The 17,601-nt window shown below is 35.5% G+C and overlaps 2 protein-coding genes across 3 annotated transcripts; one reads left to right on the forward strand and one right to left on the reverse strand.

Annotated features, from left to right (window-relative positions):
* Nucleotides 1-493: 493 nt before the first annotated feature.
* LOC114411927 (ribosomal RNA small subunit methyltransferase G) lies at nt 494-6,467 on the reverse strand. 2 transcript variants are annotated; one of them, XR_003666556.1, is made up of 8 exons: nt 6,124-6,467; nt 5,854-6,046; nt 5,652-5,761; nt 5,172-5,250; nt 5,013-5,080; nt 4,048-4,114; nt 3,640-3,742; nt 732-837 (listed from the first exon to the last, which is right to left on the reverse strand). XR_003666556.1 is itself a non-coding variant. In XM_028375673.1 (7 exons), the coding sequence occupies exons 1-7, from the start codon at nt 6,316-6,318 to the stop codon at nt 725-727; spliced, it is 825 nt and encodes a 274-aa protein (XP_028231474.1). In that variant the 5' UTR covers nt 6,319-6,463; the 3' UTR covers nt 494-724. The 2 variants fall into 2 exon arrangements, 1 of the variants encoding a protein (XP_028231474.1); XM_028375673.1 differs by lacking the exon at nt 3,640-3,742 and having other exon boundaries at nt 494-837; nt 6,124-6,463.
* Nucleotides 6,468-16,110: 9,643 nt separating this feature from the next.
* Nucleotides 16,111-16,876, forward strand: LOC114411928. Its single transcript, XM_028375674.1, has one exon. It carries the CDS (start codon nt 16,190-16,192, stop codon nt 16,535-16,537), a length of 348 nt encoding a protein of 115 aa, XP_028231475.1. The 5' UTR covers nt 16,111-16,189; the 3' UTR covers nt 16,538-16,876.
* Nucleotides 16,877-17,601: the final 725 nt, after the last annotated feature.

Raw genomic sequence — 17,601 nt, forward strand, 5'->3', positions numbered from 1 at the left:
ACCAAGCCCAAAGAGTACTGGGCGTGAGAGAGTGAATTAAAAAAAACCCAAGTCCCACATTGACTAGAGATAGTCTCAAGATAAAGTTTATAAGATGATGACAACCTCCACCCTATAAACTAGCTTTTAGGGTTGAGTTAGGCCCAGATTTTTTTTGGGTCTCAATCTAGAATCTTATTAATTACTTTTTATTAGATTTTTTAAAGAATTTTCGCAATTTAAATGCAGACAACATAGCAGTCATTTTTCCAATGCCTAGACATTTATACGCGGCATCTATAAATCATCATAGTTATGTTGTTTATTAGTATAAAATCTTTGACAATGGATGTGCGCAAACCATTTGCCTCCTGATTCCAACCATAGAGAAAGAGCAAAATGTGGAATGCATACATGAAACGCGAGGAGAGGAAGATAAAGACAGCTAGCAGTTTCCATGTCGTTATCTATACAATTATACAGAGGCAAAAAATATTGTAAAGCCTAACATATATGCAGGCAAAGTGGCATCATAGAAAGATAAATTCCGAATAATGTCGAATCAGTAGAAATTATCAAAGCTTAATATGAACTAAAAACCTAAACACTGGCGCACATTACATTGTTGTACACAGCTGGCCTCTCTTGGTAGCAAAATGTTTCAAGTTGGTTCAAGAATAGTGATAGGAATGGCAAGAAAAAATAAATAAAATAAAAGCAGCCAACACAATTAGCATCAACTTGGTTATAATGGCTCTTTAGCTGGTGTACCTGGATCACGGGGATATTTCATTGGGGTAGGACGATCCTTTGAACATACGACAGCAGTTCGTTGACCATATGGACTTTGCGATTCCACTGGACATGACAATATCAATTTAAAGTTACTTCTACAAGCTAAATCATCCACTTACGAAAACAGTAAACTGAAATGAAATTCATACTCTTTCAATAAAATAAAAATGTGTACCCAAAAGAAAGAGAAAAAATCAAGAATACAAGGACATAGCCAGAATTGAATATTTCTGGAAATATAAGAATTAGCTAGTACGCATGATAGGAAAGGCCCAATAGTAGAAGACTTGATCGTATAAAGCTAAATAAAAATTAAATATTATACGGTGTTTGGAATGGCATCAAATAAAACATTGCATTGGATAAGAGAATTTTCTTATATTTAGTGACGCGCATATAACGGGTGGATAGGATAAAACACTTTCGTTTTTGCAAAAAAATATTCACTTAAAATATACTATATTTATATAACTTATGTTATACAAATTTTTGGAGAAATAAAAGGAGTAAACCTCTAAATTAGTCCTCAAAAACACACCGATTAGGCATTTAGGTCCTTGAGATTTTAAAATTTCTTCATTAGTTGTACCTTTGCAAAAAATCATGCATTTTAGTTATTTTTCACTGTTGTTTAGCACTAAAAAAGACTAAAATTAATATCATTTTACAAAGTTGAGCACTAATAGAGTTTTTAAAATCTGAGGGACTATGCAGTAAAAAAAAAATCCGAGGGACTAAAATGTTAACGGTTAAAATTTTAAAATTAATTGTCACTTAAAAGGAATTTGATGGATAGGGCTGAAAAAAAAATCCAAATATATAAAATCAGTCCATATCCAATCCAATCTAATCCACTTTAAATTCATTTAAATGGTTTGGTTTCATATTCAAATCTAATTTTTGAATTTTAAATCCAATCCAATTAATTGGACATGGATTTGATATTTGATTGGATTTTAAAATCCAATCAATTTTTGGGACAATGATGGCTAGATTTTTTTGGTCAATCTCGTTTAAAATTATTTTGGACAACGCCAACTGATGATGTTTTAAAGCCGTAATCGATTGAGACTATTTTTTTGTTAATGTCGGTCAGGGTTTTATCGGCCAACATTGGTCGGAACTATATTTTGGTAGATGTCGTAAAAAATTTTTTTGGCCAACATCAATTGAGGTTATTTTTTGGTCGATGCTAGCTAGGATATTTTTTTTTTTGCCGATCTCTGTCATGATTATTTTTCTGTCAACGTCTGGTAGGTTTTTCGATCGACATCGACTAGGATTTTTTTGGTCGACGTCAGACAAAATTTTGCTGATGTCGGCTAGGATTTTTTTGGCCGACATCAACCAAAAATCATCATCGACCGACATCGGTAAAAAAAAACCTAGCTAACATCGGCCAAAATATTCCCCTAATTGACATTGATCGAAAAAACCCTAGTTGATGTCAACAAAACATATCTCTAGCTAGCACCAACCAAAAGAAATAGTCATGGTCGATATTGGCCAACAAACCCTAGCTGACGCCAACAAAAAATAGTTTCAACCAGTGTCAACAAAGAAACCTAGTCAACATCGACCAAAATATAGTCCCGACTAATGTTGGCCAAAAAATATCAATGACCATCATTGACAAAAAAAAACCTTACCGATGTCGGCCAGAAAATGCACTGATTGAAAACCAGTCACGGTTAATGCTGATTGAAAACCCCTAGCCGATGTTGGCCAAAAGATATTACCGACTGACATTGAGTAAAAACCCTAACTAACCTCAACAAAAAAAAATCTTACCTAAAATCGACCAAAAACATCCTTGACCAACATCAAATGAAAATACACTGCTGACGTCAACTAAAAAATAGTCTTGGTTGACATCGGTCTAAAAATGTTTGGGCCGATGCCAGTCCAAATTGCCTTAGTTGAGGTAGGTAAAAAATACTCCAACCAAGATTGATTGAAAATAGTCTTGACCAAGGTCAATTGAAAATAACTCTTAAATGAACAGGTGCTAAGTTTTAACTTTTTAGCGCTTAATTACCAAAATTTGTAAAAAATAAATAAAAAATCCTTATAACATTTAAGTGGATATGACCAAATCCATCTCCACTTAAATGAATTGGATCTTAAATCCAAATTGTTTTTGAAAAAAATGTGAATATAGATTTAAGATCCAATACATTTAAGTAGATATGAATTGGAAATAGATTAGATTCTTAAAAATCCAATCCATGTCCACCGCTACTCAAAAAATTGATCAAAGTCACAATATATTGTACAAGCACCCTATCATGTGTACTACGGCGAGATAAATCCCTAACAGAAGGAGAAAAGGAGGGAGGGAACAATGGTTGATGCTCTAGTCTAGGTGTGAAATAGCAATGTGTGAATTTAAGTTTATGGTCTCTTGGGCATAAGAATTGTGTATTTATGGTATATGGGTATCAAGTTTTTGTTTAAAGAAAAGCTTAGATCAAGTTCTTTGTATCCTTATTCCTTATCAAGTTCTCAAAACAAATGATGGCACAAGGATGTTCTTTCTCATAATAAACAACTTCCATTAAATATGTATTGCAGAATTTCAAATAAACATCTACATGTCATCATTTGATTGGAGAGCTAAATGACAAGGACATAAGAAACTTGATCTAAGTTTTGTCCGTTGTTGAATCTAGAATTACTTGTTAATATTTTGTAGCAACTTGGACTTTGTTTTGTTGTGAGGGATTAAGGACTATGAGTTGGTTTCCTTAAAGAGACAGATACATTTTGAACTCGCCTGTGAAATTAAATAGCTTATGTTAACTCCATTCTTCCTATCAAATTTCTGCAACAGTTCACTTCAATGCCAAAAGTTCACCTATGCACCTGGATACAGAAACGCTTTTTGTCGAACTTCTTCATTTTACTGGTGTGCCTCCACCAGTCATGGAACATCAGCAACCATAGCCACTAACATTTTCTTTAAGCTCTATCCCATTTCCAGTAGAAAAGAGTCATTACTTGCTTAGCTCCAGCATACTCAACCGAAGAGGGTGTGGGAAGGGGGTATCAAATTCTTATAAATCAGTGTTACAGCTTAAGCTTGTAATAAAACAAATCATTTTACATGATGGTTAGTGGCTTAGTGCTGTTGAGCAAGGAAACTATCAATGTGTCCCCTTCATTCAGAATATAAACTATATCCACAGGAATACAAATGTTATTTGAATTTTTTTAACTCGGTACAAAAGTCTACATTGCAAAAGCAAAGTTTAAAGGTTTAAAGCTGTGTACCTGAGCATACTTGCAATAGAGATGCACCCACCTTCTGGATGGCACTTTCAGCTTTCTTAATTTCATCCTATCCAGATTCATCATGTAGGAAATAGAAGAGAAATAGATGATTAACAACTTCAAAATCCTATCCAGATTCATCATGTAGGAAATCGATGAGAAATAGATGATTAACAACTTCAAAAGTTCAAAACCATGGGACATGAATAGAAAAGCTACACAATAATGCAGCTTGATTTACAATGTACTTCGTACCCCATTGCCCAGAGACTCTTCGCTATGCGAAGGTATGGGAGAGGGATATTGTACGCAGCCTTACCCTTGCATATGCAAAGAGGTTATTTCCGGATTCGAACCCATGACCAACAAGTCACCAAGGCACAACTTTACCGCTGCACCAGGGCTCGCCCTCCATTACAATGTACTTATTTTAAATAAATAAAAAATGGATTCAATTTAGATTACTAAAAGAGTTTGACCATCAAAACCACTATGCAGGAAGTCTAACTTCTTTAATGATGTGCCAACTGCCAACATATTATTAAATGACAGTGTAAAAACTTTGTGCTGACGGTAAATCATATTTAAACTCAAAGAAAATAAGCACAATTGAGATATAATTTATTTATATAGTCAGTAAAATGAAGTTCTTTTTTATTAACTTCCAAGTGTATAGACACATAAGTCATTTGTCAGTGTAGTTGGCTAGTTGCAATGAATGATTGAGTTGAATGTGTGTTTTATTTGGGTCAAAGAGGAAAGAAAAACAAATTCAATAGATTAAATAAATTATTTAAGGGGATAAAACCACTAAGGGCATTATCAAATCAGCACTACAGCACGAAAATGAACTCAAACCAGAGGAACAAGCTTCTCAATTTATGGGCATGGTGAATCAATACCAATTAAATACAAGTATTATTAATATAAGTCAGCAAAATAAATTTCTAATAGCTGTTACATACCTCAGGATCATGACCCTTGGCAGCAATAAACAACCCACCGACACGAACCAAAGGAAGACAATATTCAGCTGGAAATGCAACAAGAACAAACACTAAAGCCATAGCAAATCACGAAGTGTCAAAGCAATAAAGAATTAAATCAGGAACTCCTCAATTTACCTAATATTCTCATTTCAGCAACCGCCCTGGCCACTGCTATGTCAAATTGCTCTCTGAAGCAAGGATTCTGCCCTAAACTCTGCCCTATGCACAGAACAAGACATATTTTCAGCCAGTAGAAGGTATACGGCGATTGGCAGAAGTTGTGATGCCAAAAGTAAAACAAAACATAACAGCAAGGTGAATGTCTTTAATAATTGAAAGTATTTCAGTTTAAGAACCGCATTCAATGTTATTCCAAGCTAATAATCTCCACAGTGATTGTTTTCATAAGTATAATATACCATGGAAAACCATGTTAAGTTATTCTCTCTTTTTTTTTTTCATTTTTAACGGCATTAAATAAGAAAATTATCATGCAACACACTAAGGAAAAGAATTCAAATTTGCATAGAAAAATGCATCTAGATTGTAGACTTGAACAAAACTAAGAAACATTCAGATGGAAATGGCCATTAAAAGAACAAGAGTGAATGTTACCTCTGCTCTTCCTCTTACAATTTTAATGTTTGAGGAACCGATAACACCGACAACGTGCTCCAAGAAGACGCACCGCTTGTTCATAGACTCCATCAGCGTTACATCCCACTCTATTCCATTGAATCGCAATTTTCAAGTCACAACGAACAGCACCGAACAATTAACACAATTCAGATTGTAAATACATCACATAAGAACTCACCAGGGCGAGCTATGGCCAGAACTACTCCGGGAAGGCCAGCGCCGGTTCCGACATCGACGAGACTCAGCTTATCGCACGAAGCGCTGCAGTGCGAGCGGTAACAGTCGCTGAGCGGAGGCAAAATCGCGAGGGAATCCTCCACGTGCCTCTCCATCACTTCATTTACCTCTCTAACAGCGGTGAGATTCATGCGCTGCAGTTGCAATTGCGATGTGTGAGTGTTAAGGGAGAAGGTGCGTTTGTGACGTGTGAGTGGGAGAAATTGAATACCTTGTTCCATTGAAGAAGAGTTTCGACGTAGAGATGAATCTGGTCTTTCTGGCGGGAGGTTAGGATTCCGAAGTGAGAGAGAGTGGCTACGGATTTGTGCTGACAGAGTGGTGGAGCTAATTTGAATTTCCGTGGCGTAAGGTGTTTGAAGAAAGTCCACCGAGAAAACTGTAGGTTACTGGTACTCAGCAGCATTTCCTCCCGCGCGCTTTTGCGTTCCCGCGTTTTACAACTCGTGTTGCTTATGCTTAGCTAGCTGCCTTGGGTTCAGATTGAAGTTAAAGGCCAAACTCTATTTGTGACCCATAAGGCCTTATAGCCCTGAAGATGAAGATCACAAAAACTGAAAGATAGAGTTGGGTACAAAGGAAGTTTTTAATTTTTTTCCCAAAGAATTTGAAGTTGATAATGCTTGATTTATTATTTTTAAAAATATTCTCATGAAATATTGTTTTTCACAAAAAAATTGTTCTCACGATTGAAGTGAAAATCTAACTTTTGTAAAAATGTCACATTATCCTTTTTTTTTATATAGCAATTCCATGCTAACTATATTAGCTCATTTAATATAATTATATAAAGTTTTTGAAATAATTTCTTTGATCCCGAAAAACATCTGTAAACATTCTTAAAATGTGTATGACCAACCAAATATATTTTAATCATTCCTCTAAATCATAATTCTCAAGCATAAAAAAGTTTCTTTTCAACTAAATGTTCCTTGAGAGACATTGTGTTGCAATCTTTTTTTTTTCTCACTCATCATTTTCTCGTTTATTTTGCTAAAGGATTAATTCAAAGAATACTCCCATTCATTTTACTCAACATAGAATCTGTAGCATTGCAATATCTTTATATTCAGTATCAGTATTCAATAAAATAATTGTTATGACTTAAGCATAGAAGGGTAACTCAACCCAAAAGTTTTGTTTAGTAGGTGAGAGAGCATCTTATCTTAAGTAACATATTAATTAAGTTTCTTATTCTACGATCAATATAGGAATCATAAAACCCACCCTTTCAAAAATTAAATAAATAAACCCTATTTCCCTCACCTTACACCTTTTTGCCTCCCTCACACCCATCGCTCTCTTTCTTCTCCCACTTGTTCCACACACACTTTCTCCAGCAATTGGTGGCATAGGAACATCAACTATTTCCACCTCTCAGATAGGAAAATGACCAACACTCTAACGATGTCTCATCTTTCTTGCATTCATTGATATTTAGCGAGTTGTGTTAGATTCATCAATTCATTGATATTTCAAAATTTTATTGAAACAAACTAGAGTATTCGTCATCTCCCTATCTGTTTCCATATAATTGTCAGATATGTTAAATACTCATCTTTCTTACATTCATTGAAAACAAAAAGTATTTGATAAATGATTACATTTCATTAATTTTTAACATTTTTTTAAATTTTATTTGTTGTATTTGGATCCTTTTTTTCTTTTTACATTTGATCTTTATACTTTAATACAACTTTTCAATTATTATATTCTTTGATAAAAATACTGTTATTTTGATAAAAAAAATCTTCTTATAATATTATTATTCTATCTATTTTAAATATCATACTATTTGTATTATTTTATTTTATTTTTTTAATTTTTATTTATCTTTAAACAAAACATACGAGACTTAAAAATTAAATAAAAAGCATCAAATTATATTTTTTCTATAAAATATAAACAGATGGATCAAATAAACAAGTTTTTTGTATCATTTATATTTAATTACCTACAGTTCTACGAATTATTTTCTCAAATACTTTCAACTCAAAAAGTTAGCTTAATGGATTTAAACAAACAAAAAAACTTAATTTTTTAAACAAACTTATTAAATATTTTTGTCAAACAACAAAGCAACTATGTACAATTCATTATTGTGAAAATCAAATAAAATATCAAACTTTTATACAAAAAAAATCCTTTTAAAAAATACATTAAATTATTTTGGTCCCTATATTGTAGTAATTTTCAATTGAATAGTGTGACACTACAATTTTTATAAGCATTAGTATTGTTCTATCCCAATCTTGAGAAAAGTGGAATATTTGCGAAGAGTAGTTGAAATTTCAGTTGAAGTCTTCAAAATATCCTTCGAGGCAAGTCCATGTATGATCACCTGTATTGAATAACAATAATAGAGAATATTTGGCTTCTTTATTTCATAGTCTCAAGTGTGTATATATACAATAGTTTTGAATCAATTTGATTCTACAGAATCAATGCTATTTAATTCACAGAATCAATGCTATTTAATTCACATAAAGCTATTACTAAAAATATAATAGACAAGGAATATTACAAAGAATATTTTATATTCTAATACACCCCCGTAGTCGAAACGGGAGGAGGACGAATGTTGAGACTATCTCTGAAGTCGCTGAATAGCTGCAGCGGAAGGCCCTTTGTGAAAATGTCAGCTATTTGGTAGCGTGAAGGAACATGTAGAACGCGTATCTGGCCACGAGCAACCTTTTCACGCACAAAATGAATATCCATTTCAATGTGTTTAGTGCGTTGGTGTTGAATGGGATTTCCTGATAAGTAGACAGCACTAACATTGTCACAATATACTAGTGTGGCTTTCGCAATAGGACACTGAAGTTCTAAGAGTAAATTTCGAAGCCAACAGGATTCAGAGACAACGTTAGCAACACCACGATACTCTGCCTCTGCACTAGAACGAGAAAGAGTTGGTTGACGTTTGGCAGACCATGAAACTAAATTATCTCCAAGATAAACACAATAACCGGACGTGGACCTGCGGGTGTCCGGACATCCCCCCCAGTCAGCATCAGTATATGTGGTGAGTTTGTCAACTGAGGAGGGAGAGAGATGTAAACCGTGAGTGATGGTGCCTTTGATGTATCGAATGATTCGCTTCAAGGCAGTCATGTGTTGTGTTCTTGGATCATGCATGAAAAGACATACTTGCTGAACGGCATAAGAAATATCAGGTCTTGTGAAAGTAAGGTATTGCAAAGCACCAGCAAGACTTCTATATTCAGATGGATCATGATATGGGTTGCCAGAGGTTCCACTGAGTTTTGCTTTTGTATCCACTGGAGTTGAAACCGGTTTGCAGGAGGACATGGAAGCTCTCTCAATGATTTCTTCAGCATATTTATGTTGAGAGAGAAACATACTACTGGAATGCCTGGTAACTGAGATACCTAGAAAATAACTAAGAGGACCCAAATCTTTCATAGCAAATTCGGAACTCAGTTTAGACATGATAGATTGGCGTAGAGTGTCAGAGGATGCAGTGAGAATGATATCATCTACATAAAGAAGGATGTAGGCCGTGTCATTGCCATTGTGGTAGGTGAATAATGAGTTATCACATATACTATGAGAAAAGCCCAAGGTAGCAACAAAATCAGTGAAGCGTTGGTACCAAGCACGAGGTGCTTGTTTAAGACCATAGAGAGACTTCTTCAACAAGCATACATAATCAGGGTATTGCGGATCGCGGAAGCCAGCAGGTTGGTACATGTACACGGTTTCATTGAGATTACCATGTAGGAAAGCATTTTTGACATCCAACTGATGAAGACCCCATGATTTGGAAAGAGCAATACTGAGAACCGTTCGAATAGTTGCTGGTTTAACTACGGGACTAAAGGTTTCTCCGCAATCGACACCAGTCTGTTGATTCGAACCATTACCTACTAGCCGAGCCTTGTACCTTTCAAATGAACCATCAGCTTTCTTTTTATGCCTGAAAATCCACAAACTTCGGATAACATTAGCATCAGTTGGACGGGGCACTAAGTCCCACGTCTTATTTTCAATAAGAGCATTATATTCGTCGGTCATGGCCATTTTCCAATTAGGATCTTGTAATGCATTAATGGGATTGGTAGGCAAGGGAGAAATTGAGTGTGAAGCTGATGCGTGGAGATTGAAAAGTTTGCGAGGCTTAAAAATGCCATGTTGTGCTCTAGTGGTCATTTGAGGGGAAGGGGGTGATGGTGATGATGAGCTGATTGGTTCGGTAGTTTGTGTGGAGGAAGGGACAGAGGTTGATGATGGCATATGTTGGGAGGTGGGGGTTGTAGTAGTGTAATTGGGTAATGAGATAGGTGTTGGTAATGGGGTAGTATTTGGATGAGGGGAATGTTGGTTAGGCGTTGGTGTCATGAGGGGTGAAGAGGTTGGGTCGGTGTTAAGAAATGGTGTGTCGCTTGTATCCAAAAAATCATAACTAGAGGTTGGAGGAGCATTCAAGGCAGAAAACGGAAACGTATTTTCATCAAAAATAACATGCCTACAAAGAATAATTTTACGACTCGACAACTCATAACATTTATAACCTCGGTGATTTGAAGGATAACCTAAAAAGACGCATGGAGTTGAGCGAGGCTGTAATTTATTTCTAGTTACAGAGGGAATAAGAGGGTAACAGAGACAACCAAAAACTTTAAGGTGAGAATATGACGGATCTTTTTGGTAGAGAATTTTAGTAGGGGTTTGTAGGGCAAGCTTTTTGTTAGGGAGTATGTTGAGGAGGTAAGTAGCCATCTGTAGTGCATGATGCCAAAAATGAGATGGGAGAGAAGCATGGGCCAGGAGGGTGCGAATGATATTATTGATGGTGCGAATTTTTCTTTCGGCTTTTCCATTTTGGGGTGAGGTGTATGGACAAGAGAATCGAAACGTCATTCCATTTAGTTCACAAAATTTATGAAAATGTGCATTGTCATATTCTTTTCCATTATCACATTGAAAACATTTGATTTCTCTTTCAAATTGTGTTTTAATATGAGCACGGAACTGAATAAAGATGGAATGGACTTGAGATTTATTTGCAATTGGAAAAGTCCACAAAAAATTCGTGAAGTCATCTAGGAACAAAGCATAATAACGATGTCCACCTGAGCTGAGCACAGGGGACGTCCAAATATCACTGTGAACAATATCAAAAGGCATCATAGTATAAGAAGAAGATTCATAAAAAGGTAATTTTGTGTGTTTTCCAAGAGGACAGGAATGACAAAAATAATGCTTTGGAAGCTTATTACATAAAATAAAATTGTTTCTTTGTAGAGAATTAAAAACTGGAATGCCTGGATGTCCTAAACGATTGTGCCATAATTCTTTGGATAAAGCGACAAAATTGGATGGGTAGGTAGTGGTTGGTCTTGAGGTGAGTGGATATAGATCGCCTGAGCTATCACATCTCATTAAAATAATCCCTGTCTGAAAATCCTTCACAGAAAAACCAAATGGATCAAATTCAACAGAAATATCATTGTCAATGGTAAATTTTCTTACAGAAACAAGATTTTTAATTAACTGAGGTGCATGTAAGACATTATGTAGGGTTAAGGGGTGGTGAGAATTTGGGATTAATGCATTTCCTCGACCAATAACTGGAATATTATGACCACTACCAACGATAATATTATTGCTCATATTGGAATAAGAAGTGAGATTACCTCCATTTGCAGTCATGTGAGAGGTGGCCCCGGTATCCATGTACCACTGATCATCAGGAGGAGCCATAGAAAGAGTATGCATTGCAGCTTGAATGTCGGTTGATGCATATGATGGTTGAGCATTATTTGCTGATGTGGCTGCCATATGAGCTTGTGGAGGCTTTGGTCCAAGAATTCCTTGCTGGCGAGGAGTGGACTGATGTTGCCAATTTGGCGTAGTTGGGTACGGACATGGTGGCGTGGCCCATGGTTGCCACGGTGCAGCCCAAGGTGGAACAGCCCACTGTTGTTGTTGCGGATATTGGTAATATTGTGACCGATTATTGCGACCTCCGTTGCGACCCCTACCACGATTACCACGGCCACCACGGTTGCTACCACGACCGCGGTTAGAGGCTGTATTGTCGCTGCCACGACCTCCATGATTGGTGCTGTTTGGTGTATTGTTATAATTCTGTTGAGAAGAATTATTAACAGTGCTGACATCTTGAGAAGCGAGAAACGCAGAATTGTCTGTAACGGTTGCAGCCTTTTTCGCCTTTGCTGTTTCCTCTAAAACAATCATTGAACGGGCTTTGTAGAAGGGCGGGAGAGTTTCTCCATGTCGAATCTGTGATCCGACGGCGGCATAGGCATCTGTTAGTCCAGAAATAAGTTGCAACACCAATCTTTCATTTGATACTGGCGCACCAACATTTGACAATTGATCAGATAGTGTTTTCAAATGTTGACAGTATGATGAAGCATTAGGGAATTGTTCCATCTGCACTCGCGAAAATTCTTGTTCGAGATAGAGTGCTCTGGAATGCTTATTATCAAAGAAGATTTCAAACAAGCGGTTCCACGCCATTTCTGCCGTCGTGTCACGTTCAATGATTGTGTTCAGCAAATCATCGGAAATAGTTCCGTAGATCCATTGGAGAACAACAGCATCAAGGCGTGACCAAAGCTTGGGGTCTGTTTGTTGGAGAGATATATCACGTGTATCATCAGCAGAGGAGGGAATAATGTGATCAATAACTTGGTAGGCTCTTGCATGGATTTTGAACAATTCTGACCAAGTGTTGTACTGACTCTTTTCTATATCTAACTTAACTTTGATAAAATTGGTAATGTTGGGGACTGTGAGTGCAGGATGTGTAACAGAAGATGGTGGAGAGGGAGGATTCGAGCCAGCCATGGATGAGGAAAGTTGAATTTGATTCAAGAGTTTTTGGGATTCAGTAACGAGAATGAGGGCGGCGCTAGAGATTAGGTTTGGAATGAGAGATCAGTACCAAACTTATTGATACCATATTGAATAACAATAATAGAGAATATTTGGCTTCTTTATTTCATAGTCTCAAGTGTGTATATATACAATAGTTTTGAATCAATTTGATTCTACAGAATCAATGCTATTTAATTCACAGAATCAATGCTATTTAATTCACATAAAGCTATTACTAAAAATATAATAGACAAGGAATATTACAAAGAATATTTTATATTCTAATAACCTGCAAGGACTCAAATACAATATCTAAATCAATGTCCATGAGGCGATCAAAAGTAAAATGGAATGAAATTAAGTGACCTTAGGTTTCCCGTGTAAGTCTTATATATGGTTGGTCATAATTCCCTACGTGTTACATAATTATTAATTGCATCACATTATTAATTAAGTTGGGATCATAAATACATGATGATCTTAAACTACATAATATAGGGACCTACGATTCTAGGATGCTCGTTAGAATATATTTATGAATAGTATCTGGTGTGGCACAGGTGTATTAATATTAGTTATGTTGCACAGCTTCGTGGAATGATGCTCGATTAATTAGGGTTTGGACTGGGTTGATTTCGTTATTTATGCGTGGGCCAACAGAGGCGAATTTACCATAATTAGAGGGTTTTGGGGAAGCTGCCCCACAAGATTTTTATTTTTTCTTGATATAAAAGGAATGTATATAGAGTTATAAATTGTCTTCACAATTTAAAATATAGTTAAAAAAATAATTTATAATAAGTATTGTACCCAAAAATTTATAAATGTGAGAATTAATTACCTCCAGAACTTAAAACTTTTGGATCCGTCATTACAAGCCAGCAGCATGTTTGCTTTGTGAATTTGACCCCAAGTCCCCAACATAGATATGTCAGTCGAAAACAAGCTCAACATGTCAGTGAAGAATATAGGTTACTCCTCTTATGCTCTAGTAGTTAACCTACTCCTCTCCTGCTTTGCTGCTGTTTTCAAGTCCCTCAATGATTCCATGTTTGAAATTAATGATTCAAAAAGTGTATCGGAGAATAGATCGAAAAAATCAAGATATGCCGGATTGTATGGTGAAAGATGGAAGGCTTAATTACAATTTTTGGAACGTACAAATATAGTATTGATCTAATATGTCTTTTTATCTAATTAGTTAAAAAAAACATTTATTTTCCTTCATAATTTTTATAAATCTTCTGAAAAGAATAATGCTTTTCTCTAAGATAAACTTTTTCAAATATATAATTTGAAATGTACCATCTTCTTAATCTGCTAAAATTTAAAGATAAATATAATCTTAATTATTTTAATTGAAAGAATGTTTTAATTTACGCACTTTACTTTTTATAACTCGTAGTAGAAAATTTACTAATATAATGATTATAACCCTACAGGTTTGACTACTTAAAAATCAGAGAAAGTAGTTTTTTTTTTTACTATCCTAATATTCATGAAATTATATATACAGTGTTCAGGAGTACAAAAACATTGGGTGGTTGCTCTATAAATGGCGGTCCAACTAATTAACCTCTGTATAAGAAAATAAGGACAAAGGACACATGGCACACTGTATGTGCACTTTATATCTTTGGGGCTTAGACTGTTTTGTGCCAAAAAGATTTGAATCTCTAAAAAAGAATTCCACTTTTATTCGAGAGTTTCACTTTTCCATCAAACTAATTTGGTTGCCACATTTTCCTCCATTCATGAGAGGAGAAAGTGGAAGAAAAGGCTGGCTAATGCGTGACTTTATCTTAGTCAAACATAAAGTCATAAGCGAAGGGTTTAGATGGGTTATTTTCCAAAACTACTTTTGTCCTCTCTACATGCTCAAAACAGAAACCAAACAAACACACAATACTTCATAGAACCGCAAGTGCCTCTAGGATGAGTATAATAGTGGAGTAGAAAAAATAAAGAAATTAATTATTGAGATTCTAGAATAAGACCAACGGAGATAAATTAACTTAATTGTTCTTACTTGGCCAATTTTGTGAAAAGGGGACCCAAAAAAGGAAATTAGATAGGATATAGGTTTTGAGGTAACATACATAGGAGGAATTTTGAGTTAGATAAAATAAAGTGAGCTAGCTAGAAAAGCAAGGGTTGGGGGCGTGCGGCAAAAATGTTGAAAAGCAAGAAAGGAAGGGCAATATAAAAACAAAAAGAATTATGCAAAAGATGTTTTACACACATATATATCAGACTGTTGAGTAGTGCGAGAATCAAGAAGTATCATCAGACCAAGTATATGGTACTGGACAAACATTCAAAATATGCTTATCTGGGAATCTTTTTTCCTCTATCTCTGTAAACAATGAATTATTGCTTTCAAGCCTCAGAATGCCGGGAACATTATTGCGTTATGTGTACAGTAACTAACATTTTTGTCCCCATAAGTTCTCTTTTGCAGCAGGACAACCATTACCTTCACAAGGCCACATATTCTATTTCTATCTTGTTCTTATTACTATGTGCCTTCCTCCTCTTAACATTTTTTTTAACACTTATATTCTCTCTAACTCTGCCATAGTCAGTTCTTTTTATGACTTTGTCATTCTTTATTCCCATGGGTATATATGTCTCTCTGTTCTGCCAAATTCCATCTTTAACTAAACCCTATAAAGCTCATATAAGCATATTTCAATATTCATCCACTTCATATACAGTCACAAACAGCCTTTTACTGTTTTTCAATATAATAATTGCCCATCATATAAAGAATCTTAAACCCTCAATTAATTAAATGTGAAACTGATTTCACTAATTCAGCTACCAGTCTAGACAAGCACAACTATATCCATATATAGGAATAATAATATTACAACGACCCAATCATTCTGCACCTTTTCTGAACCCCTCAGTATTTTGCAATTAGGTTAATAATTTTGTTCAAAACAATTGATCCCGTTCCACATGTGCACTTAAATCTGATTGGATGTCACAATGCGGACAGCAACAATAGAGGCAGGTGATAATTTCTCTATGGAAAACGAAAGGGAAATACTATTATGATATGATGGACAGATAATTATGATCTTGAATATTTAACTAGGGTTTTGGTCTTCAAATTCATGTGTACAAGAATATATATCAAAAACAAATTAATTCTTTAAATAAATCTTCATGGTTTGAAAGATAAATCACTGACTTTTGGTCGTGGAACTGTATGCCTAAAAAATGTTGCAATGGGGTCATCTTTCCTTTTCCTAGCGAACAAGAGCTGGAGGGCATAAAAAAGTTGGCACCACGGTTTTCGTGATAGTATAATTCTTTTTTTATTTCTATCTTCCCACAATAGAAAAAGGAGAGAGAATAGAGAGCTATCAAGTAGTCTCTTTCTCTTTCTCAGAGGGATGGCACGAACTACCTTGGATTTTTCTTCAACCTTTCAACGCCCTCACCCAACAGCAATCATCATGCCCTCACCCTCCTTGCCCTTCTCTCTGATCGTCCATAACCATCATCATCATTACCCCCTCAAGGCTCCCACTCCTTATTCCTTTATCACAAACATCATCATCCCCCAACCTTTTGCTCCTGATGCTGCTGATGATGATCATCACCTTCACCATCACAAGCACCACACAGCACAAGCCCAAGAAGAAGACGACGAACACAACCAAGGAAGATCCAAAGTTGCTGCTGCTGCTGCTTCGCTCATGCGCATGAGAAAAACCCTAAGTTCGCATCTAGCTAGCTAGCTTCAGCAACTTATATATATTGAGTTGTGAGAAGGGTCTTGGCTCTTTTGCTACGAGGATCCCAACTACTCACACTCTTGGGGAATCAAGCGTCTCGGTCCGATCCATTTTCTGTTTTTGTTTTTGCTATAAGTATATTAATTGCATGTTACTAATTAATTAAGCAGCTTTTTTTGTTTTCTCTTTTGAATTTTATACCAATTTTTAGTTTGAAGGATTGTGTTAGTTTGCTTTGTCACCATCTTCCTTCTCTCCTTCTCTATTTCTAAGTGTGCAACTGTTCTTACTTTGTGATTGATAAACTTTGTCTATATCGAAATTCAAGGCTTGGGTACGATATACAACATGCTTCAACTTTTTTCCCGTGAGAAAATGTTAGTGTAGAAACTCAACTAATAATAAGGAGAACGGAATATTGCTATTCATTAATACTATTTAATGATTGTTGCAAGTAATAATGAATGGTTTTTCTTACGTACGAGCAATCATAGTTGTGAGAAGAGTCAAGGAGCACTCTGTCACTGGATACATATTCTCGGGAAAATATTAATGATGCACCTATTTGCTGGGTCTAGCTAGGGTTTCCCAGAAATAGCATTTTTAATTTACACTAGTTTGTTTACTTCCTTTTGTTATAGATTCTGAGTGATGATGTCTGGCAAAGAAAATATATGGATACACAGATGCATTATTATTGGTAGCTAGGAACTCATGGATGAAATTATTAAGATGAGCGAGAGAGACTTTTGTAGTTGTATAATTGAAACGAGTGTTACCTAACCGAGATTCAAGAGTAGAAAGTCTAAACTCTTGACTAGAACTCCTTTTCCATTGAATTTTCTGCATCTTCTACTCCTTGCTTTGAATGTTCCTTGTCTGTAACTCCATATATATTCGTCTATAACTTTCTCTAACCTTGAATATTTTTTCCCGGTTCTTGATGTGTTGTACGTCTAGTTGTATATTTCTTAGCATGTACGCATATATATGTATGCAAAAAATTATACAAAAATGCAATTCGTAACGGACGATACGCGTGCTTTGAAGGAGGTAAAGTTGTAAGA

The sequence above is a fragment of the Glycine soja genome, chromosome 5 (assembly GCF_004193775.1).
Source record: "Glycine soja cultivar W05 chromosome 5, ASM419377v2, whole genome shotgun sequence".
NCBI lineage: Eukaryota > Viridiplantae > Streptophyta > Magnoliopsida > Fabales > Fabaceae > Glycine > Glycine soja.

Excerpts from the sequence above, each read along its gene's own strand:
- LOC114411928 (XM_028375674.1), top strand. The coding sequence starts at position 16,190 with ATGGCACGAACTACCTTGGATTTTTCTTCAACCTTTCAACGCCCTCAC.
- LOC114411927 (XM_028375673.1), bottom strand. The coding sequence starts at position 6,318 with ATGCTGCTGAGTACCAGTAACCTACAGTTTTCTCGGTGGACTTTCTTC. Across the intron at positions 5,762-5,853 it reads TCTGGCCATAGCTCGCCCTG|AGTGGGATGTAACGCTGATG; the intron begins GTGAGTTCTTAT and ends TCAATGGAATAG. Across the intron at positions 5,251-5,651 it reads TTGTAAGAGGAAGAGCAGAG|AGTTTAGGGCAGAATCCTTG; the intron begins GTAACATTCACT and ends TGCATAGGGCAG.